Source organism: Melozone crissalis, unplaced genomic scaffold (genome assembly GCF_028551555.1).
Source record: "Melozone crissalis strain CALT ecotype California unplaced genomic scaffold, PUWL_Pcris_2 ptg000088l_1, whole genome shotgun sequence".
Lineage (NCBI taxonomy): Eukaryota > Metazoa > Chordata > Aves > Passeriformes > Passerellidae > Melozone > Melozone crissalis.
Window position 1 is genome coordinate 5,433,456 of NW_026535865.1, and position 22,177 is coordinate 5,455,632.

A 22,177-nucleotide genomic window follows, 5' to 3' on the forward strand; every position below is an offset into this window, starting at 1 on the left:
GGAACTGCTCTTTAATCGAACTACCACTTCCACAAACCGCCGTGCCCCAGGGCTCGGCACGGCCGCCCCCGGGGCGGGGCAGGGCGGCTCCGGGGCGCTCCGGGAGCTGCCCCGGCCGGGCCCGGAGAGCCCCGGGGCTGCGAGCCCCGCCCGGGCTGCGGGAGGCGCCTGGTCCCACCGAGGGGCCCCGCGCCCTCACCCGCTGAGCTTCAGCAGGCTGAAGATCTGCTCCAGGACGTGGCTGAAGCTCTGGTCTTTGGGGGTGCGGGAGGCCAGGGAGCCCTGAGAGGGGGGAGCCCCGCTTGAGTCCAGCACAGGGAGTGGGTGTCCCAGCAAAGCCCCCTGCCCCGCCAGCCCTTCCCACCTTCAGCTTGTCCAGGTAGGTCTGATCCTGACTCCACAGCTCCTGGAACTTCACCAGGTCGGGGGCTCCCTTGTAGAACTCCACCAGCAGCGTCTGGGGGGGGGACAGAGGGGCTGCAGGCCTGGGGGTGCCCCAAAGCCAGGCAGGGGCACCCCAAACCTGCAGCACCACGGCCCTGGGGTCTGGAGATGGGACTGCCACCATCACCGGGGCTAAGGGCTGGATGGGGACAAGTGGTGGGGCCCCAGCCTGCACCCAGTGGGCTCGGGGGGTTTGGGGGGCCCTCACCCCTCTCTCACCATCTCCTGCACGACGTCGTTGGTGAGGAATCCGTCCTGGATGTAGGTGACCTCCACATCCATGGGGATCCCGTAGTCGTTGGGCCGCTGCTGTGGGATGGGGGAGCCGGGCAGGGGTCATCCCACAGCTCTGGCACCTGACACCACCCTGGGGGCACCCCCACCCCAAATTCTCCCCCACTTTACCTCTGGCGGCGGCATCACCCAGAAGGGCGCGATTTTGGACTCCACGCCGGGGTTGCCGTGGTAGAAGGGCCCTGTGGGCACAGAGGGGGCTGGCACAGGGGGGTGGCAGCAGCCGCAGGCCCGGGCAGCCCCGGGGGGCTCACGTACCGCAGATGAGCCCCAGGCAGGGCTGGAAGCCGTTGCCGCTGCCCTGCAGCTTGAGCTGGTAATCCATCTGCGCATCGATGTCGTGCAGGGACGGCAGCGCCGGCCCGAAGGGGTGGCTGTGGTACCACCCCACCAGCGACAGCCCCCGCAGGAACAGGCTCTGGCAGATCTGGGGGGGCACAAACCGTGGGTGCGGAGCCTCCAGAGCCCCCAGAGCCCCCCGGGCTGGATCTGCCCCTCACCTCCTCCTCCACAGCGCCCGCGGCTTCGGCGTCACCCAGGCGGGTCCGGCAGGGGAAGGCTCGGAGCACGGTCAGCACTGCGGGGACACGGGGCTGGGTGACACCCCCGGGCCACGGCAGGGCCGCCCCCACCCCCCGGACCCCACCTACGCTGGGTGTTGGTGTCCCAGCGCCCCCCCAGGTACCCCACCACTTCGCTCCGCGTCAGGTGGCTGTGGAAATCCTAAAGGAAAAGGTCAAAATCAGCGGTTTAGCACGAAAATAATGGCACGAGGGACACCCCGCTGGCTGCAGGTGTCCCCAGCGCCATCAGCGATGTCCCGGCCTGGGGAGGGGACGCACCAGGAGCAGGAGGACGTTGCTGGAGATGGCCACGTTGAAGGGCTGGAATTTGTTGATGGCGGCGAAGGAGGTCACCTCCACCAGGGTCTGGGGGTTCCTGGAAGAGCCACGGCCGCGCTGTCCCCGCTGTCCCCGCTGTCCCCGCTGTCCCCGGCCCTGCCCCGCGGTCCCCTCGGTGTCCCTACCTGGCCGAGTCGCGGGTGCCCAGGGTGCAGTAGCGGACGGGCACCCGGGGCTTCACCTCCAGCCTTTTCCCGGCGCTGCCTCCGTCTGCCAAGGACACGGTCCGGTCACCGCGGCCGGGCCGCCCGGGCCCCCCGGCACCCCCTCGGCAGCTCACCCGTCCCCGCCGGCTCCGCCAGGCCCTTGCCCTGCTGCTTCTTGCTCCTCTCCTCCGGCTTTTTGGGAGCCGCCGGCTCCGGCACCGCCAGCCGACCCTCCCTGGCCGCCTCCTCCTCCTCATCCTCGGGCAGCTCCTCCTCCTCGCCCTCGCTGGCCAAGCTCTGCGGGCACACGGGGCTGGCACCCAGCTCGCCCCGCACGCCGGGGGTGCCGGGGGGAGGCGAGCCCGGTCCCACCTCGTCGGGGGGCGGCACGTTGGGCTGGTGCTTGCGCAGCCAGGCCGCCTTGTACTGGTCCAGCTTCTGGCCCTTGTAGCGCACCGAGGCCCAGCCGCAGCCCGACTTCTTGGCGGGGTTCACCAGGCGCTTGCAGTGCGTGGCCCAGGCGCTGGGCGAGTTGAACACCTGCCCCGTCTCCTGCCAGGTGATCGTCCCGTCCGAGCCCAGGTCCCCCACGAACTTCTTGCCCTGGGGACGATGGCGGGAGTCACATCCCCTCGTCCCCATTACTTGTGCCTCAGCTTCATCACTGTCCCTTGTCCTCATCCCACATCCCCTGTGCTCATCCTGTGTCCTGTTTGCCGTCCTTTTCCCTGTCCCATGTCTCCTGTCCCATCTCTGTCTCCTGTCCCATCTCTGTTTCTTGTCCCATCTGTTTCTTGTCCCTCTCCTGATTCCCAATCCCCATTTCTCTCCCCTGTCCCCATCCCTGTCCCCTGTCCCCGTCCCATCCTTCTCCCAGTCCCGATCCTCTCTCCCTGTCTCCATCCCTATTCCTCGTCCCCATTCCCCTCCCTGTCCCCATCCCCTCTCCCTGTCCCCAACCCCTCTCCCAGTCCCCATCCCTCTCCCTGTCCCCATCCCTGTCCCCTGTCCCCCGTCCCCAGGCTCACCAGGTAGTAGATGGACAGGACGCCCCTGCCCGGCTCCAGGAGCCCGTCTCGGAGCAGGACCCTCAGGGTGATGCCCCTGCGGGTCAGCACCGCCCCCCGGGCCGCCCCCGCCGCCTTGGCCACCTCCGGCTCGGCCTCGGCCTCGTCCAGCCCCGGCTCCAGCTCATCCTCATCCTCCTCCAGACACTCGTCCCCGCCGGGGGAGGCGGCCGCGAGCGCTGCGGGGGGGGACACGGTGTGACAGCGCCCCGGGTGTCCCCCCAGAGCTCCCTTGGGTCCCCCCTTGGTTTGTGCCTGCGGATGGGGAGACGGGGACAGGGACGGACAGGGACACAAGCACGGAGGGGACACACGGACATGGAGGGGCAGGACACGGGGACCGGAGGACTCGGGGGTGGGAGGGGGGACACTGACATGGGGACAGGGGGGTGAGGACACAGGAGGGTGGCAGTGAAGGACTGCGGGCACGGGGACACGGCTGGCGGGGACAGGGACGGGTTGAGGGACGCGGGGCCGGGATGTCCCCGCCGAGGTCCCGCGGGAGCGCGCTCGGGCAGGTGCACGCGCGTGCCCCGGGTGTACGGGGGTGGGGGGGGAGTGACCGGTGCGCGTCCCCGGCCGGGGCGCGTGTCCGTGGGCGCGTGTCCGCTTCCCGGTGCGTGCCCGGTACCGGCTGCCCGCTGCGCGCCCGTTGTGCGCGTGCTCGGTACGTGTCCGGTGCCCGGTGCGTGCCCGGTGCGTGTGCGATTCCCCGTTCCCGGTTCCCGGAGCCGGTGCCCGGTGCGCCCCCGCCCCCCGGTACCTGCCATGCTCCGCTCCCGCCGCTCCCGCCGCTCCCGCCTCCCCCCGGTGCGCGCGGCGGCGGCGGCGGCGACACGTGATGGGGCGGCCCCGGGCGCCCCGCCCCGCCCGGGGGGGCGAGGGGACACCGGCACCGGGGGGGGGGAACGGGGGGGACGGGACAGCCCCGCACCTGCAGCACCGGCGGGGGGGACGGGGGCTCAGCCCCGCACTGACACACGGACCCCCCCACCCCTCCCGGCGGGACCCCCGCCCGCCGCCCCGGCCCCGGGAACGGGGGGACACCGGCACCGGAACCGGGCGGGGGGACGGGCAGGAACCGGCCGGGCTCGGTCCCGCACCTGCCGCACCGGGCGCGGGACGGGGGGGCTCAGCCCCGCGCCGGTCACGGACCCCCAGCCCGGCCGGGACCCCCGGGAGGGGCACGGGGACACCGGCACCGGGAGCGGGAACGGGAGCCTGTCGGGGCGCACCTGCTGCGTGCGAGGGGAGGGACTCGGGGGCTCAGCCCCGCACCGGGGATGCCCCGGCCCCGCCGGGACTCCCGCCCGCCGCCCTTCGCCCCGCGCCGGGCGGGGCCGGTACCGGGAACTGCGGCGGCTCCTGCGCGGCGGCGGGGATGGAGCGGCCGGTGTCGCTGCCCCGGGGGACCCGGCCCCGCGCCCGGCACTACTACGAGGGATTCGTGGAGAAGCGGGGGCCAGGTGATCAGGTGGGCGACACCGCCGGGACCGACCCCGGCACCCCGGGACCGATCCCGGTACCCCCGGGACAGACCCCGGTACCCCCGGGACCGACCCCGGTACCCCCGGGACCGAGCGCCAAGAGCGACCCTCGGGGGTACCCGGGGACCCCGGGACTGCTCCCGGCACTCCTGGGCACTGTCCCCCCCTGGGACCACCGGCTGTGCTCCCTGCCGAGCCCGGTGCCGATGCCAGTGCCGGCTCCCCGTGCCGTTTCTCCGTTCCCGGTGCCTTTTCCCTGATCCCGGTGCCATTTCTCTGTTCGCGGTGCCTTTTCTCTGATCCCGGTACAATTTCTTTGTTCCTGGTTCCATTTCCCTGTTCCCGGTGCCGTTCCTCTGTTCCCGGTACAATTTCCCTGTTCCCGGTGTGGAGCTGAGCTCGTCTCTCCCCGCAGGGCTACCGGAGGGTCTGGGCCGGGCTGCGGGGGCTCCAACTCGCCTTCTACAGCGGGCCCCAGGACCAGGAGGTACCGGGGCTGCTCCGGGCGGGACCCCCGGGCCGGGACCCCCGCGGGACCCCCGAGGCCGGGGACACCCCCGGGCTGGGACCCCTCAGGGTGGGACCCCTGTGCCCCCTCCCCAAGCTGGGACTGGTGAAACCGCCCAGGATTGGGGACCCGTCCCCATAAACCCCCCTGGGCAGGGACCCCGGAGGATGGGACCTTCAGGGGACACTGGGGGGACCCTGCTGAGGGTGAGGGCACCCCTGGGCCGGGGGTCCCACCCTTGGGTGCCCCCAGCCCCTGGAGCTGCTGGACCTGGGTGAGCTAGTGACCGTGCAGGCCAAGGACGGGCTGCTCATCCTCAGGCTGAGGGGACAAGAGGTGACAATGAAGGTGAGGGGCAGCCAGGGGGGCAATGGGGGTTTGGGGTACCTGGGGGCAATGGGGGTACCTGGAGGGGGGATCTGGGGGGACAGAGGGGACACGATTTCAGGATTGGGGGGATGAGGGGTCTGGGTTTTGGGACAGGGGCTGCAGGTGGGTAAGGGAAGGATTTAGGGACACAGGACAGGATTTCAGGACTGGGGAGACTGGAGAGCACATGGGGAAGGACTTGGGGGTACAAGGGATGGCGGGTTTTGGGATTTGGGGCCAGGTTTAGGGGGCTGTGGAGACCTGTGTGGGGCACAAGGGACAGGGGACAGGCCACCCTCACGTCCCTGCGTCCCCTGGCAGATGAAGAGCTGGGAGATGCAGGAGATGTGGCGGGGATTCATCCTGACCATGGCCAAGGTGGGTGCGGCGCTGCCCGGGGCTCCGGGGGGTGACAGGGACCCCTCAGTGCCACCAGCCCGTGTCCCCCCACAGATGAAGATGCCCCCGGACCTGGCGCTGCTGCCCGGACACATCTCCCAGCTGCTGGAGGCTCTGCGGGAGGAGCAGCAGCGCAGGGGCACCGCCGTGTGTCGGGCCACCCCTGTGTCACCGACCACCCCCGTGTCCCCGATCACCCCCGTGTCACTGACCACCACCGTGTCACCGACCACCTCCGTGTGTCCGGCCACCGCTGTGTCCCCGGTCACACCCGTGTCCCCGACCAGCCTCGTGTCCCCCAGCCCCTCTGAGCCGTGAGTCGGGGGCTTGGGGGGTCCCCATCCGCCCTGGGGACCAGCACGGCGCAGCTGGGGTGGCCCAGTGCGGCAGGGCAGGGCTGGGGGTGACAGCGGGAGGGTCCCCAATGCAGGGTATGGCTGTGGTGACACAGAGGGGGTCCCCAGGGTCCCCAGCTGTTTTTTCCAGGTGACTCGAGCCGAGGCTGAGCTGCTGCTGGAGCTGAGCGCGCCCGGGGGGAATCTCCTGCTGCGGCCCGGAGGACACGGCCAGGGCGTCTCGGTCACCACGCGGCAGGAGCTGAGCGGGTCCGTGCCGGGGACACCGGGGACACCGGGGAGGGGGTCCCCAAGGGGACGGGGGTGGCTCAGGGTGAGGGTCCCCATGGGTGCGGGGTCCCAGGGTGAGTGGTGTCCCCTTGGGGGGGTCCTGGTTGGGTGGGCGGCCCCAGGGGAGGGTCCCCGTTCGAGGGGTGTCCCGCGGGCTGTGAGTGCCCCACAAAGGGGGTGCCCAGCCCCTGAGCCCCCCGACCCGCAGGAGAGCGGTGCTGAAGCACTACAGGGTGAAGAGAGAGCCCCAGGGCTACCTCATCGACCTGGAGACCCCGGTGAGTGACACGGGACAGGGCGGGGCTGGCCCTGGGGACAGGGACCCCAACCCCGGGCACCCCCCTGAGCCCCCGGGGTGGGACCCTTGGGGTCACCCGAGGGACTGGCACCGTGTGGGCAGTGCCACCCCAGGGCTGGGCACCCCCAGGGTGGCACCAAGGGGCTGGGGTCCCCCGAGGGCTGTGGGTCAAGGAACTGGGACCCCCAAAAGAAGGGACAGCGAGCCCCTCAGGTTTGGGATCCCCGGGAACCGGGACCCCCAAAGAGCTGCAGCCAAGGGTGTGGGACCCCCACGCGGGGCCCGGGGCGGAGGGCAGGGCATGGGGGGCACAAGGGGGGTCCCCGAGCGAGCCCCGCGTGTCCCCAGCACCGCTGCTCGGCGCTGGCAGACGTGGTGCAGTTCTTCGTGCGGAGGAGCGAGGGCGGCCTGCGGCCCCTGGAGCCCGAGTACAGCTCCCAGCTGGGTGGGCACGGGCTGGGGGGCGCGGGGGGCTGGGGGGCACTGCTGGGGGGCCGGGGACACTATTGGGGTGTCGGGGGACGCTATTGGGGTGTCGGGGGACACTGCTGGGGTGCTGGGGGGCATTATTTGGTATCGAGGGACACTATTGAGGGTCGAGGGGCACTATTGGGTGTCGGGCAATGCTATTGGGGTGTCGGGGGACAGTATTGGGGTGTCAGGGACAATGCTGGGGTGTTGGGGACACTACTGGGTATTCGGGGACACTGCTGGGGTGTCAGGGGATGCTATTGTGGTGTTGAGGGACACTATTGGGGTGTCAGGGGGCACTGCTGGGGTATCAGGGAGACTGCTGGGGTGTCAAGGGACACTATTGGGGTGTCAGGGAATGCTATTGGGGGTCGGGGGGCACTATTGGGGTGTCAGGAGACGCTATTGGGGTGTCGGGAGCAGCCGTGGGAGGCTGGGGGTGTCTGGGGTTCTCGGGGCTCTGGAGAGTTGGGGGGCAGAGCTGCTGGGGTGTCTCAGCCTGGGGGGGCTCAGGGGGGTCTGGGGGTGTCGGGTGCAGACGGAGGGTCCGTGACCCCCCCCCTGCTCTGCCCCAGAGTTGGTGCCCATAGAGGGGGACCCTGCTCCGGCTGCAGCCGTGCCCAGGGCGGCCCCGAGGAGGGGCAGGAGCCTCCCCGGCCTGGGGCTGGTGCCCGAGCAGCAGCTCTACATGAACGACCCCGGTGAGGCCGCCCGGGACTGCGGGGAGGGGAGGGGGCACCCCCACACCGAGACCCCCCGACCCCGCTGTCACCCCCAACACAATGAGGGGACACGATGGGGGGCACGGGGGTGGCAGCATGGGGACACCGGGTCCTGTCACCGCCTCGGGGGGTAATGGGGAGGGATGGGGGGTGTTCCTGGGGGGTTCCTGGGGGGCAGGGGAGGGGGATTCTCTGCCAGGCGCTCACAGGCCCCCCTTCCATGGCACAGGCAGGACCCAGGAGCTGCTCAGGGAGCTGCACAGGAAGCTGCAGCAGCGCCGGGCTCCGTGATGGGGACACTCTGGGGACACCCCCTTGGTACCAGCAGGGGCAGTGGGACCCCCCTCACCCTCAGGGAACGCTGTCCCCAGTGTCCCCAGCGTGCCCAGTGTCCCCGGGCCTGCGGTGACACTGGTTTGGGAACCCCCCTCACGTTTGTAAATAAAGAACCCTGTGCCCACCCAGCCCCGTCCTGCTCCTGGCACCCTGGGGGTGTCCCAGGCACCCCAAATCCCCCCCGTGCCCCATCCACGGCCAGCTCACACCTACATCCCAATTTATTCTCCAGGCCAGAAGCAGCTCTCGGTGCTGGGGGGGCAGCGAGCCCCGTGACACGGGGGGCACGGAGTGGGGGGGCCGTGGGCAGCCCCGGGGCTGGCAGCGCCCGGCGGGCAGCGCTGGGGCTGGCAGGGCCCGCGGGCAGCGCCGGGGGTGGCAGGGGGGTACATTCAGTGCTGTGCCCGCTCAGGGCAGGCTGGAGCTGCTGGCGGTGCTGTTGCGCTTCTGCAGGCACCGCACGGCGCTGGGCACCTGCAGGCCTGAGGTCACCTGGAAGCTGCCACACCACACCTGGGGGCACGGCGCGGGCTCAGGGGGCTGCGGGCAGCGCTGGCAGCCCCCCGGGACCCCCGGGCCTGCCCCCCCTTACCATGAAGGCCGGCAGCACCGGCTGTGTGAACTTGGCCTTGAAGGTGTGGAGCAGCTGCTTGGTGCGGGCGTTGTAGAAGGACAGGAAACCTGTGGGGATGGGGGACAGGTGGGCACGGGGTGGGCACAGCCCTGGCACAGTGCCCGGGTGGTGACAATGGCCACGTGGTGACAATGGCCACAGTAGTGACAATGGCCATATGGTGACAATGGTGGTGACAATGGTGGTGGCGATGCCCATGGTGGACATTTGCGTCCGTGCTGGAGTATGGGCATGCTGGTGCCCATGGAGGTGACAATGCCCATGGTGGTGACAATGACCATACCAGTACCCATGGAGATGCCAATGCCAGGGAGGTGGCCATGGAGGTGCCAATGCCCATGGTGGTGGCCATGGAGGAGATAATGCCCATGGAGGTGCCAATGCCCAGGGAGGTGCCAATGCCCAGGGAGGTGCCCATGCCCACAGTGGTGACAATACCCATGGAGGTGCCAATGCCCAGGGAGGTGCCAATGCCCAGGGAGGTGCCAATGCCTAAGGAGGTGCCATCCCAGCCCAGCCCAGCCCCACCTTCGTGGAAGTTGCAGTAGACGCCGATGCAGTCGGGCACGGGCACGTCGAGCGCCTTGGCCTTGTTGTTGTGCTTGGCGCTGAAGCTGACCTGCAGCCAGTTGTTGAGGTGCAGGCACCACGACGCCGGGGTCTTGCCCAGCTGGTCGAACTTGCCCAGGCTGCGGTAGGCCACGCCCACGCCGAAGGCTTTGCTGTCGCGGTCGTAGCGCACCTCCCAGTAGTGCTCGTCGCCGTCGATCAGGGTGTCCCCTGGGCACCATCAGGGTGTCCCCTGGGATCAGGGTGTCCCCTGGGCACCATCAGGGTGTCCCCTGGGCACGGCCACGGCTCTGCCCGGGCCACCCGCGGCTGCCCCGCCCTGTGCCCACCCTGCCAGGGGCGTCCCCTGCTCCCCTGGGTGCCCCCTGTGCTCTGATCCCTGAGTGCCCCCTCCTCAGTCACAGCCCTGGCTGCCCAAACCCCCCAGTCCAGGTGCCCGAATCCCCCAGGCCGGGTGCCCCAGTGCCCCCCATCCTGGGTGCCCAAACCCCCCAGGCCAGGTGCCCAAACCCTCCAGCCCGGGTGCCCAAACCCCCCAGGCCGGGTGCCCCTCTCACCCAGCACCCCTGGGTGCCCAAACCCCCCATATCCCTGGGTGCCCCTCTCACCCAGCACCGTGTAGGACTCCGCAGTGAAGCGATCGCGGCCCCCGCGGCCCAGGGACATCCTCTTGGGCGACTGCACCACCCTGGCACACAGGGACAGGGCAGGTTGGCACTGCCAGGCCCAGGGGCCGTGCAGGGGTGCCCGGGGATGGCGTTACCTGGCAGGGGAGTTGGCAGGGGAGGCCGTCCTGCCCTTGCCATCCTTCTCACGAGCCTTGACGTCCTGCAGCTTCCCGCCCGTGGCGTCCCACTCCACGCTCAGCTCCTCCACCCGCAGGTTCTGGTGGCACGTGCTGGCGTCCAGCCGGAACATGAACGCTGGGGACAGCCCCTTTCAGCGGCGCCCGGGGGGGCACGGGGGGCACACGGGCACCTGGCACCCCCCGGACCCACCTCTGGTCTCCAGAGTGACCGGCTCCGAGAACTCGCCCGCCACCGCCTTGTTACACGCCCGCACCCGAAAATTCATGTACTTCATGTCAAACTTCAGCCCTGTGGGCACAGCGGGGTCACCAGGAGGGCACTGCCACCCCCGTGCGCCCTGCAGAGCCTGGCACAGCCCCAGTGCCCGGCAGCCCGTGCCCTCACCAGTGAGGGTGTACTCAGTGCCCTTGATGCCCTCGATGACCATCCAGGGCTGGTCCTCCTTGGCACGGGGGGGCCCCTCGAAGTTGGTCCTGCGGTACTCCAGCACGTAGTGGTCGATCTTGCTGTCCTCGTCGGGCATCCTCCAGGCCAGGGTCACACAGTTATCGGCCACCAGCGACTCGGCCAGGTCGATCTCGGGGGCGCTGGGCACTGCCCGCAGGAGCAGCCGTGCCAGTGTCCCCCCTCCCTGCCACTCAGGGGTTCCCCAGCACTCCCGGGCACCCCCAGGGCACCCCGCGAGCTCAGCAAGTCTCAGACCTCAGCATGGCACCCCTGGCACCCAGAGACCCCCACTGCCCCCCTGGGCACAGCACCCAAACCCCTCATCCTGCCCCCATCCCTGCCCCTCTGGGCAGGCACACTGCCCCGCGCCGTGCCAGCCTCCCCTGGTGCCCTGCCCCGTGCCCCCGTGCCCCCCTGCCCTGGCAGTACCTGGCAGGAAGGCCAGGGCCTGCAGCAGGCGCCGCTCCTGGGCGAAATCCACCATCAGGTGGCTCATGTTGTCACTGACCTTGGCCTTGAGCGACAGCCGGAAGGCCGGGGCCATCGTCACGCTGTGCCAGGACAGGGACAGGGCTCAGGGGGGCCGGGCATCCCCTGCCCTGCTGGGCCCTGGGGAGGGTGGGCACGGCCACCCCAGCACCAACAGAGACACCCCAGCACCAACAGGGACCCCCCAGCACCCTCGGGACCAGCCCTGTGGGGCCCTGGCTGGGAGGAGGAGGAGGAGGAGGAGGATGATGAGGGGTTAGTGGGTGGGGGGCTCGGGGGGGCCGTACCTATCCTTGATCTGTTTGGCCGCCTTGTGAGCGCAGAGGGAAAGAGGAGGAGAAAAAGCAGCAGTGAGGCAGCAGAGCCGGGCACAGGGGGCACATGCGGGACCTGTACCAGCTGTGGCACCCAGCGGGACAGCATCCCTGCATCCCACAGCATCCCTGCATCCCACAGCATCCCACAGCATCCCTGCATCCCACAGCATCCCACAGCATGCCAGGGCATCCCAGAGCATCCCACAGCATCCCAGAGCATCCCTGCATCCCACAGCATCCCTGCATCCCAGAGCATCCCTGAGCATCCCAGAGCATCTCAGAGCATCCCAGAGCATCCCAGAGCATCCCTGCATCCCAGAGCATCTCAGAGCATCCCTGCATCCCAGAGCATCCCAGAGCATCCCCAAATCCCACAGCACCCCTGCATCCCACAGTGGTTCCCCTGGCACAGCACCCCCTGGCACAGCATCCTTTGTGCCCCGTGCATCACCCTGGTGTCACCCCGGGTGTCCCCTCTCCCACCCATCCCCCCCAGGCACAGCCAGCCCAGCACAGCCCCAGCCCAGACAGAAAAGGGGTGCCCAGCCCAGGGTGGCATCGAGCGGGTGGCAAGGGGGGGGTCAGGACACCCCCAGCGTGGGGACAGCAGGGCAGGGCCACCCCTGGCACCGCGGGCACCCACCTGGGAGAAGTCTTGGTGGTTGGCCGTGCCCAGGGCCTGGTTGGCCGCCTCCAGCAGCTCCTCGGAGCTCTCCAGGGCCTTGGAGCACGCCACGAGCTGGGCCTGCCCAGGAGGGAGGGCAGAGGGCAGAGCTGGGGGGGCTCTGGGACGGGGGGGGGCTCCGGGATGGGCAAGTCCCAGGATAGGAGGGGCTCCGGGCTGGGGGGCTCCGGGCTGGGGGGCTCCGGGCCTGGCAGGTCCTGGGACAGGGGGCTCTGGGATGGGGGGGTCCCGAGCCAGGGGGCTCTGGGGCCAGGGGGATTCCAGGCCAGGGGGGGCTCCAGGCCAGGGGAGTTTCAGGCCTGGGGGGCTCTGGGCTGGGCTGGAGTGGGCTCCAGGCCAGGGGGGCTCTGGGTCCGGGCCAGGCGGGTCCCAGGCCAGGGGAGACTCCAGGCTGGGGGTCTCCAGGCCAGGGAGGGCTCCAGGCCAGGGCTCACCTGCAGCTCGTAGGTGCGGCTGGCTCGCTCCTGCTTGATCTTCATCACCATGTCCTCCTTGAGCTCGTCCAGCAGCGCGTACAGCGACTGGAACTCGGCCTCCAGGTCCTGCTGCGCCCGCGCCGAGTTGGCCTGGGCACAACGGCGGGGCCTGAGCGGGGGCGGCCCCGCGGGGCCCCGGGGAGCGCGGGGGGCGGCCGGGGCTACCTCCACGTTCTGGAGCATCTGCTTGAGGGAGTAGATGAAGTTCTGGATCTCCTCATTCTTCACGGCGAGCGTGGTGATGATCTTGCGCAGAGACTCCTGCCCGGCGCCCTGCAGCGGCCGTCAGTGCCCGCGGGGCCCGCGCTGCCCCCGGGGCCTGGCCCGCCGTGCCAGGCTGTGCTGTGCCAGGCCGTGCCAGGCCGTGCCGGGCCGTGCCAGACCGTGCCGGGCCGTGCCAGACCGCGCCAGGCGCCGCGGGGACCCGGCCGGGCTGCCCGGCATGGCGGGGCCATGACTTGGCAGTGTGAGTGTGAGTGTGAGTGTGCCAGCCCCGAGCCCCCCGCTCCCCTCTGTGCCCCCCCAGCCCTCCCGCACCCCTCGGGTGCCACCCTGAACCCCTCAGCCCTCCATCCATCCTCCATCCATCCTCCATCCATCCATCCATCCTCCACACCTGCGCTCCTCATCCCTGCTTCTCCATCCCCTCTTCCTCTCTTCCTTCCTTCCTCTTCCTCCCATCCCTCCATCCCCACTTCCTCCATCCCTCCTTCGTCTCTTCCTTCCTCTTCCTCCATCCCTTCCTCCTTCCCACCCCTCCATCCCCACTTCCTCCATCCCTCCGGCCCTTCTTCCTTCATCTCTCCCTCTCCATCCCTCCCTCCTCCCTCCCTCCACCCGTCCATCCCCTCTCCCTCCATCCCTCCCCTCCATCCCTCCCTCACTCCATCCTCCATCCCGCCCGCCCCCCCCCGCTCCATCCCCTCCTCCTGCCGCTCCCGGTTGCTGCTCGGTGCCGCGGTTCCTCCCGCCGGTGCCGGGGGGCGCGGGCCGTACCTGGTCGCCCATTCCGGGCCGGCCCCGCCGCGCTCGGCCCCGCCGACACCAACAAAGGGGGAGCGGCGCCCCCGCCCCGCCCCCCGGGGCCCCGCCCCGCTCCCGGCCCCGCCCCGCGCCCCGGCGCACGATGGGAGTTGTAGTCCGGGAGGGGAGGCTGCGACCCCCGCGGGTGGGGAGCGCTGGGGGCGAGGGGAGGGGTGGGGGACATTGTCACCCTGCGGGGGGGGCGGTGGGGACACTGTCACAGTGCGGGGGGTCCCGGATCAGGAAGCCTGAGCCCCCCCCAGCCCACTCGAGGGGCAGGAGGGGCTCCCCTGCTCTGGGGGGCTCAGAGGAAATCCCCACGGGGCTCCCCCCAGGCTGGAGCGGAGTCGGGATCAAGGTGGAGCCTGAGGAGGTGCTGGCACCTGTCCTCGCTCTGGATGGTGTCCCATATCCCTGTCCCCATCACTGTCCCCATCCCTGTCCCCAATGGCATCATTGTCCCCATTCCTGTCCCCATCCCTGCTCAAATCCCTGTCCCCATTCCTGTCCCCATCACTGTCCCATATCCCTGTCCCCATTCCTGTCCCCATCCCTGTCCCCATCACTGTCCCATATCCCTGTCCCCATCCCTGAACAAATCCCTGTCCCCAATGGCATCGTCTCCATTCCTGTCCCCATCCCTGTCCAAATCCCTGTCCCATATCCCTGTCCTCATACCAGTCCAAATCCTTGTCCCCAATCACATCACTGTCCCCATCCCTGAACAAATCCCTGTCTCCAATCGCATCACTGTCCCCATTTGCGTGCCATCACTGTCCCCCATTCCTGTCCCCATCACTGTCCCTATTCCTGTCCCCATCCTTGTCCAAATCCCTGTCCCCAATCACATCATCATTGTCCCCATCTCTGTCCCCATCCCTGTCCAAATCCCTGTCCCCAACCGCATCCCTGTCCCCATCTCTGTCCCCATCCCAGTCCCTTTCCCCCTCCCTGTCCCCATCTCTGCCCAAATCCCCATCCCCAGCCCCCCCCCATGTACCCATCTCTCCCCCGCTCTGGTGCCACTCTCTGTCCCTGTCACCTCCCCCGTTCACAGGGCCGGAAGCCACAGTGTCACAGCGAGCTGGCCCGGGTGACGCAGGGCCAGGAGGCTTTGGGGACAGGGACAGCGTGGGGCTGGGACCCCTTGGGGACACAGCCCCTCCGAGGGGGTGGCTGGGCTGGCCCCGGAGGGGGATGTGGCAGCTCGGGGTCCTCATCCCCCTCCTTGGAGGTGAGTGGGGGACGAGGCTGGCTGGGGGACAGCGGGGACAGTGGGGACAGTGGGGACAGCGCCTGGGACCCTGTGGTGGTGCTGTGGGGCTGGGGACAGGCCACCCAGGGGACAATGGAGGGGCACAGGGCTCAGGCTGGCCCCTGTGTGACAGCCGGGGTGAGGGGGGACATCTGTCCTGGGGGGTCGACCAGAGAGGGGCTGAGGACACAGAGGGGAGGACAGACATGGGGACAGAGTGGGTGACACGGCTGTGGCAGGGATGGACAGGAGGGTGACAGTGGGGATGGATTGGGGGGGCACAGGGTGGGATCACACAGCACCAGTGGGGACAGGAAGGTGACAGTGGTGGGGGACAGGATGGGGTGTGTCGTCAGAGGTGACAAGGACGCGTGGGAAGCGAGACTGGAGTGTCACCGTCCCCCATCCCCCGGGTGTCCTGGGGAACAGCCGGGTCTGGGGGTGCCATCCATCCCCCTGTGACCCCGGGGTGCCATCCCATCCATCCCCCTGTGACCCCGGGGTGCCATCCCATCCATCCCCCCTGACCCCGGAGTGCCATCCATCCCCCTGTGACGCCGGGGTGCCATCCCATCCATCCCCCCTGACCCCGGAGTGCCATCCCATCCATCCCCCCTGACCCCGGGGTGCCATCCATCCCCCCTGACCCCGGAGTGCCATCCCATCCATCCCCCTGTGACCCCGGGCTGTCCCCACAGCGGGCGCCCTGCGGGTGACCCAGGAGCCGGCCGAGCTGCAGGTGGCCGCGGGTGACACGGTGGCCCTGCAGTGCCAGGTGGAGGTGGCCGAGGGCGAGGTCCTGCTGCGGATGGAGTGGCTGCGGGGCGGGGGGCTCGGGGTGCTCTGTGCCACCCGCCTGCGCCTCGGCACCCCCCTGTCCCCGCTCCTCTGCGCCCCGAGGGGGGCACAGCTGGCCTGGCACTCCCCCCGGGCCACCCTCAGCCTCCCGCAGGTGCAGAGCAGCGACAGCGGGCGCTACCTGTGCCGGGTGACCCTGGAGATCCCGCGGCACGACACGGCCACCGGCAACGGCACCGAGCTCCGCGTCACCCCCGGTACCGCCTGGGACAGCGGGGGGACAGCGGGGGGACAGGGGAGGCGGCACCGCCGAGGGGCTTGGGGGGTCACTGAGGGTCCCCAGCACGGTGGGTGGGGTCCTTTGGGGGAGATTCTGGGGGGGGTTTGGGTGGCCACAGTGAGGAGGGACAGGGACGGGGACAGGGACAGGGATGGGAACAGAGACGGGGACGGGGACTGGGACAGGGATGGAAACAGAGAGAGGGAAGGGGACAGGGATGGGAACAGGGACAGGGATGGGGACGGGGACAGGGACTGGGACAGGGACATCTCTGACTCTTTCCCCTGACCGCAGCAGCTCTCGGAGGACATCAGCCAGGTAACTGTGTCCCCCTGTCCCTGCTGTGCCCTCCACCCTGGCACCCCCGGTGTCCCCGGGCCGGGGTGACCCTGGCTGTGCTTGCAGCGCTGCTCTGGGCGCTCCTGGCTGGCCTGGGGAGCCTGGGGGGCACCGTCCTTCTCCTGGGGCTGGCCCTGCTCGGCCAGCGCTGCTGTCACAGGAGCCCAGGTCAGCCTGTCCCCAAATCCCCTCCCCGACACCCAAACGCCCCTGTGCCCACCTGCCCCACGTCCCCCTGACCCCAAACCCCCCTGTTTGTGCCCCACTCCGGGCACCCCGTGTGTCCCCCGAGGGTGCTGGCTGACAGGCTGACAGCAGTGACCCCCACAGGCGCTGTGCACCCCGACTCGCCCATCTATCTGAACGTGGGGTCCCCCTCGGCGGGGGGCCCCCCAAAGCCGCCGCCCCCCGAGCCGGAGATCAGCCTGTACCAGGTGGAGCCGCAGCGGGCACGGGGCCCCCCCCTGCCCCCCCGGCCCTGAGGGCGCCTCACAGCCTCCCCCGGCTCTGCCTTCCTCAGGAAACCCCCCAAAAAAGGCGTTTGGCAGCATCCTGTCAGCCGGCTCGGCGTGCTCTGTGTCCCCCCGCCCCCGGGCCATCCGCTGCCATTGCTGCCATCGCTGCCATCCGGTGCCATCCGGTGCCCACCGGCCACCGCGCGTGGGCAGCTCGTGGTCACTGTGCCACAGGGGTGACAGGGACCCCTCGTTCAGGGGAAGCCACTCTGCTGTCCCCTGGGCTCCCGCGTGGTGTCACCCAGCACCCGAGGGCTGTGCTGGGGGTGGGAAGCGAGGACACCCCGGGGTGGCAGTGCCACCACCTTGTCCTGCCTTCCCCAGGGACACCACGGAGTTGGGTGCCCAGATGCACCAGAGGGACCCATTCCTGTCCCTGTCCCTGTCCCCATTTCAGTCCCTGTCCCCATCCCATCCCACCCCATTATCCCATCCCATCCCATCCCATCCCATCCCCATCCCCATCCCCATCCCTATTCTTGTCCCCTTCCCTGTCTTAACCTCCACCCTGCTCCTCATCCCTGTCCCCATCCTCATCCCTGTCCAGATCTCCACCTTATCCCAATCCCATCCCCATCCCATCCCATCCCCTACTATGGATCCCATCCCATCCCATCCCATCCCCATCCCCATCCCATTATCCCATCCCATTCCATCCCATTATCCCATCCCATCCCATTATCCCATCCCATTATCCCATCCCTTTCTCATCCCTGTCTCCACTCCTGTCCCTTTTCTCGGTCCCCACCCCTGTCCCTATTCCCCTCCTCCCACGTCCCCATCTCTGCCCCAAATCCCCCTCCCCAAATCCCCATCCCCAAATCCCCGTCCCCAGATCCCGCTCGGAGGCAGCACAGCGTCCCCAGCCCGGTGTCACAGGGCGGTTTAATGGGGCGGGGGGCGCGGGCGGGGGTCCCGGGCTCACAGGGGCTGCACGGCCACGGGGTAGAGCAGGGACAGGTGGCGGGCACCGCGCACGGGCAGCGCCCGCGCCGTGTAGTGCCCCACGGCCGCCGGCACCGACGGGAAGGCGGCCCCGGCCCGGCCCAGCGTGAAGTGCTGCTCCCGGGTCCGCGTCAGCTTCACGTGCACGAAACCCTGGCTGCTCCTGCGGGACAACGGGAATGAGGCGCGGGATAACGGGAGAACGGGAATGAGGCGCGGGATAACGGGAGAACGGGATAATGGGAACAGGAATGGGAACAGGAGCAGGAACGGGATAACGGGATAACGGGAAATGAGGCACGGGAGAACGGGATAATGGGAACAAGAACAAGAACAGGAGCAGGAACGGGATAACGGGATAATGGGAAATGAGGCACGGGAATGGGATAACAGAACGGGAATAGGAATGGGAACGGGATAACGGGAACAGGAACGGGAATGGGATAACAGGAAATTAGGCACGGGAATGGGATAACGGGAGAACAGGAATAAGAATGGGAACAGGAACGGGAACGGGATAACGGGAAATGAGGCACGGGAACAGGATAACGGGATAGCAAGATAATGGGATAATGGGATGGGATTGGGATGGGATAATGAGATGGGGTAAAATGGGGATTGGGATGAAGTGGGGATCTGGACAGGGATGAGGATGGGGACAGGGAGGGGGACAAGGATAGGGATGGGAATGGGGTGGGAATGGGAATGGGAATAGGGGTGAGGACTGGGATGGAGATTGGGGCACAGATGTGGACAGCAGTGGGGATGAGGTCAGGAATGGGGATCCCATCCAGAGCAGGGGCAGGGGGTGGCACTACCCAGCTCACCTCCAGCCTGTGCCATGCATGGGGACACACCAGCACATCCCCAGGGGGCTGGCACAGCCAAACACGGATCCAACCCCCACTCCCAGCCTGGCACGGCCCCTGGCACGGCTGTGCCCAGGTTGTGCCCGTGTCCCTGCTCACCTGAGGGACAGCGAGTAGTCCTCGGGGCTGGTCTCGCAGTCCCGCACCAGGAAGCTGCCCTCGCGGCACAGCGCCAGCAGCGTCTCTGCGCCCGCCCGCCCGATGGCGCCGTGGTACCAGCTGGGCACAGCGGGGTCACACCGGCACCCCCTGGGCCATGGGGCACCCCCTGGGCCATGGGGGACCCAGCCATGCCATGGGGCACCCAACCGCACCATGGGGCACCCAGCCACGCCATGGGGCACCCAAACCATGCCGTGGGGCACCCAAACCATGCCGTGGGGCACCCAGCCATGCCATGGGGCACCCAAGCATCCTATGGGGCACCCAACCATGCTATCGGCCACCCAACATGCCATGGGGCACCCAAGCATCCTATGGGGCACCCAACCATGCTATCGGCCACCCAACATGCCATGGGGCACCCAACCACACTATGGGGCACCTAAACATCCTATGAGGCACCCAACCACACTGTGGGGCAGCCAACCCCATGGGATTCACCCACGCCACTGGCCCCTCCACACCCCCCATGCCAAAGGGCCCAGCCACACCGAGGGACACCCTGGACCCCACAAGGAGCCACCCCTGGGGACCTTCCCCCGCGGGTCTGTCCCCGTGCCACGCCGTGTGACCGGGACGCCCCCAGACTCACGCCTGCTTCTCCAGGGGCAGCGAGGTGTCCACGTGCCTGGGGCTGGGGGGGCAGGCGGGCCGGGGGCCGCGGGGGGAGCGGGGCAGCGGCCGGGACAGGCTGGGGGAGCGCTCGGGGCTCTCAAACTGCACTGCGGGGACAACGGGGCGTCACCGCCTCCTCGCAGGGCCACAAAGGGATATCCCAGAGCGGCTCTGTGCCGCCGTGGTGTCCCATTGCTGGGGACAGGAGTGCTCTGGGGGGTACCCATGGGGGGCACGGGGTGTTGGGGTGGCAGGGGGACATGGGGGGGTACCCCGGGATGCTGGGGGATGCTGAGATCCAGGTCTGATACCCATGGAAGCTGCGGGATGTGGGGTTGGGGGACCCTGGGGGTGTCTCCACAAGGGGGAGGGAGCCAGGAGTGGCACCCATGGGTGCTGTCACCCGAGGTGGCACCCGGGGCCGCTGTCACCTGCGAACGCCCGTGAGATGTGATCCTTCTTCCACTCCCAGGGCTGGTCGTACTCGTCGGCCGGGCGCTCGTCGTCGCGGGGGAGGCGGCTCTGGCGGGCCGGGGGCGCCCCCGGGCTGTCCCCGGCCGTGTCCCACTCCTCGGAGGGGGTGTCGTACAGCTGGGGACCCCGGCGCGGCCGCACCCGCCGGGCCTCGCCCTGCCGCGGGCACCCTGCGCATGGGGAACGGGGAACGGGGCGGTGGGAGCGCCCGGGACCCCCGCGGGGGCTCTGGGGGGGCCCGGGGTGTCACCACCCACCTGTGGCCTCCTCGTCGCAGCCGCCCTCGGGCGCCGGGTCCTGCTCGCCCTCGAAGGGCTCCGAGTACTCGCTCTCACCTGGGCCCTGGTGGGGGGGGTCTGGGTGGGACGGGACCCCCACTGCCCCCCCCGCAGCCCCCCGGTCCCGGGGTGCCCTCACGGGACCCTCGGGGCTCCCACACCCCGGCGCGGGGGTCCCCAGCCCCGTGCCCGCGCCCGCCCACCGGCTCCCTTTGTCCCCCAGCCCCTCTCCCCCTCTCCCCTTCCCCCTCTCCCGGTGCCTCCACCACCCCCAGCCGCCCCCCAGTTCCCCCTCCAGTGACCCCGGCTCCCCCCCGGCTGCCCCCCGACCCCTTGGCTCTGCCCGGTTCCCGGTTCCCGCTCTCCCGGTCCTTAACCCCGGCCGCTTTGGGTCCCCGTCCCCGTTCTCTGTGTCCCCCCATCCCCTCCGCTCTCCAGCCCCCCCGTTCGCCGCTCCCCGCTCACACCTGCCCGACCCCCCCCGCTCCTCCCGGTACCCCCCGTTCCCCTTCCCCAGCCCCCCCGGTTCCTCCGCCGCCCTCCCCGCTCCCGTGGCTTGGCCGCGGCTCCCGCCCGGTGCCCCCCGGTGCCCGCCGGTGCCCCCCGGTGCCGTACCTGCTGCAGGCGGCGGGGGCCGCCCCCCACCCGCACGAGGCGGTGGCGCGGGGAGGCGGCGGCGGCGGCACCGGGGGGGCCCCCGGGGCCGCTGTAGTCGGGCTGGGGCGGGCGCGGCGGGGAGCGCCGGGCCCCCCGGCCCAGGTACTCCCGGAGCCACTTGGCCATGGCGGGGAGCGGCACCGGGACGGCCGGGACCCAGCGGCGGCACCGGGACCCGCCGGGACCCCCCCGCCGCCGCCGCCGCCGCCGCCGGAGCCGCTTTGTGTCGCCGCCGCCGCGCGCGGCGCGGACCGGAGCCCCCGGAACCCCCCCGCGCCCGCCTCGCCGGGGGCACCGGCACGGGGGGGGCGAGACCACCGGGGGGACGGCGGCAGGGACGGCGAGGGCGGCACGGCGGGACCCCGAGCGGCGGGGGGCACCGGGACCGTGACACGGCGGGACCCCCCAGTGACACCGGGCGGGCCCTCCCCGGTCACAGCGGGAGATGCGGGGACCCCCAGACCCCAGCGATGGGATCCACACGGGGCTGGGGGCTGCAGGGCTTTGGGGGAGCAAGGACCCCCCAATCTCCATCAGCCACCCCGGGGAGCTCCTGGGGGGCACGGGGGGCTCGGCTCCCCCCCGGCCGCGGGGTTTGGGGGGGCTCAGGAGGTTGGAACCCCCCTCAGCCCTGCCCCGAATCCCCTCCTGGCATTGTCTGTGCCCAGAACAAAGGTTCCTCTCCCTGGGGTCCCTTTTCGGGTCCCTACTCTTGGGGTTCCTTTTTGGGGTCCCACCTGGTGCTGGGGGTGGTGACAGCTGGGCAGTGGGGGACACATCTGGGAGGACACGGCCTGAGACCCCCCCTCACGCCCCCCCAGCCCCTGCTGGGCCCAGTGGCCAGCATTAATATTTGAAGAGGTTAATTAAGGCATGTGCACAGAATGCTAATTGGGATGGGGGGGGGTTGGGTTTCAGTCCAGCTCTCCCTGACGCCCCAGAGCCCCCCCCGGGCCCCCCAACCCCTCTGTGAGGGTGTTAATTAACCAGAGGCTGCTCAGCAATTAGAGGGGGTGGCTCGATGAGAGGGAAGTTGATGGCCATGGGTGAGGAGAGCCCCACTTGGGGTGGGTGGGCACTGGGGGGTCCCTATCATGGGGGTGGGTGGGGGTCCCACAGTGCCCACGTACAAATCAGTCCCTGATGAAGATGAGGCTCTGGGATGAAGCTCAGATCTGGCTCTGCCTGATCCCATTTATTCCGGAGTGTGGCTGCTGGAATGGTGAGGATGGCTTTGTCCCTGAGCTCCTGGGGACATCTGGGGGGGCTGCTGGTGCCAGGACAGCCCTGTCCCCGCACTGAGGGGCTGCAGGAGCCCCCGAGGGGGTGCAAAGGTGGCACCTGACACACCCTGGGAAGGGAAGGAGGGGGGCTGAGCACCCACCTTCCCCTGCACCCCTGTGGAAGGGCAGCCCCAAGGTCCCCTTCCTGCTGGAGGGGGGTCAGGACACCCCAAACCCAACCTGGGCAC

The 22,177-nt window shown here is 69.8% G+C and overlaps 4 protein-coding genes across 6 annotated transcripts; 1 reads left to right on the top strand and 3 right to left on the bottom strand.

The window, feature by feature from the left end:
* Positions 1–119: 119 nt before the first annotated feature.
* MPND (MPN domain containing) lies at positions 120–3,629 on the bottom strand. 3 transcript variants are annotated; one of them, XM_054291013.1, is made up of 13 exons: positions 3,617–3,629; positions 2,815–3,032; positions 2,159–2,389; positions 1,921–2,083; positions 1,766–1,850; positions 1,581–1,677; positions 1,389–1,461; positions 1,239–1,315; positions 997–1,165; positions 850–920; positions 664–753; positions 365–457; positions 120–282 (listed from the first exon to the last, which is right to left on the bottom strand). In XM_054291013.1, the coding sequence occupies exons 1-13, from the start codon at positions 3,621–3,623 to the stop codon at positions 196–198; spliced, it is 1,461 nt and encodes a 486-aa protein (XP_054146988.1). In that variant the 5' UTR covers positions 3,624–3,629; the 3' UTR covers positions 120–195. The 3 variants fall into 3 exon arrangements, with proteins under 3 accessions (XP_054146988.1, XP_054146986.1, XP_054146985.1); XM_054291011.1 differs by having other exon boundaries at positions 365–523; XM_054291010.1 differs by having other exon boundaries at positions 1,921–2,389.
* A 65-nt stretch (positions 3,630–3,694) lies between these two features.
* STAP2 (signal transducing adaptor family member 2) lies at positions 3,695–8,071 on the top strand. Its single transcript, XM_054290889.1, has 10 exons — positions 3,695–4,327; positions 4,756–4,827; positions 5,101–5,196; positions 5,539–5,595; positions 5,671–5,930; positions 6,081–6,221; positions 6,451–6,520; positions 6,889–6,985; positions 7,587–7,712; positions 7,963–8,071. Exons 1-10 carry the CDS (start codon positions 3,695–3,697, stop codon positions 8,022–8,024), a joined length of 1,614 nt encoding a protein of 537 aa, XP_054146864.1. The 3' UTR covers positions 8,025–8,071.
* Positions 8,072–8,275: 204 nt separating this feature from the next.
* On the bottom strand, positions 8,276–13,546 carry FSD1 (fibronectin type III and SPRY domain containing 1). Its single transcript, XM_054291014.1, has 13 exons — positions 13,493–13,546; positions 12,662–12,769; positions 12,455–12,586; positions 11,979–12,080; positions 11,306–11,328; positions 10,959–11,080; positions 10,467–10,676; positions 10,272–10,370; positions 10,037–10,196; positions 9,882–9,961; positions 9,232–9,483; positions 8,662–8,750; positions 8,276–8,582 (listed from the first exon to the last, which is right to left on the bottom strand). The coding sequence occupies exons 1-13, from the start codon at positions 13,502–13,504 to the stop codon at positions 8,478–8,480; spliced, it is 1,494 nt and encodes a 497-aa protein (XP_054146989.1). The 5' UTR covers positions 13,505–13,546; the 3' UTR covers positions 8,276–8,477.
* Positions 13,547–17,627: 4,081 nt separating this feature from the next.
* Positions 17,628–20,832, bottom strand: SHD (Src homology 2 domain containing transforming protein D). The gene is made up of 6 exons (XM_054291022.1): positions 20,665–20,832; positions 20,029–20,113; positions 19,729–19,941; positions 19,275–19,404; positions 18,620–18,739; positions 17,628–17,814 (listed from the first exon to the last, which is right to left on the bottom strand). The coding sequence occupies exons 1-6, from the start codon at positions 20,830–20,832 to the stop codon at positions 17,628–17,630; spliced, it is 903 nt and encodes a 300-aa protein (XP_054146997.1).
* Between the last annotated feature and the right edge of the window lie 1,345 nt (positions 20,833–22,177).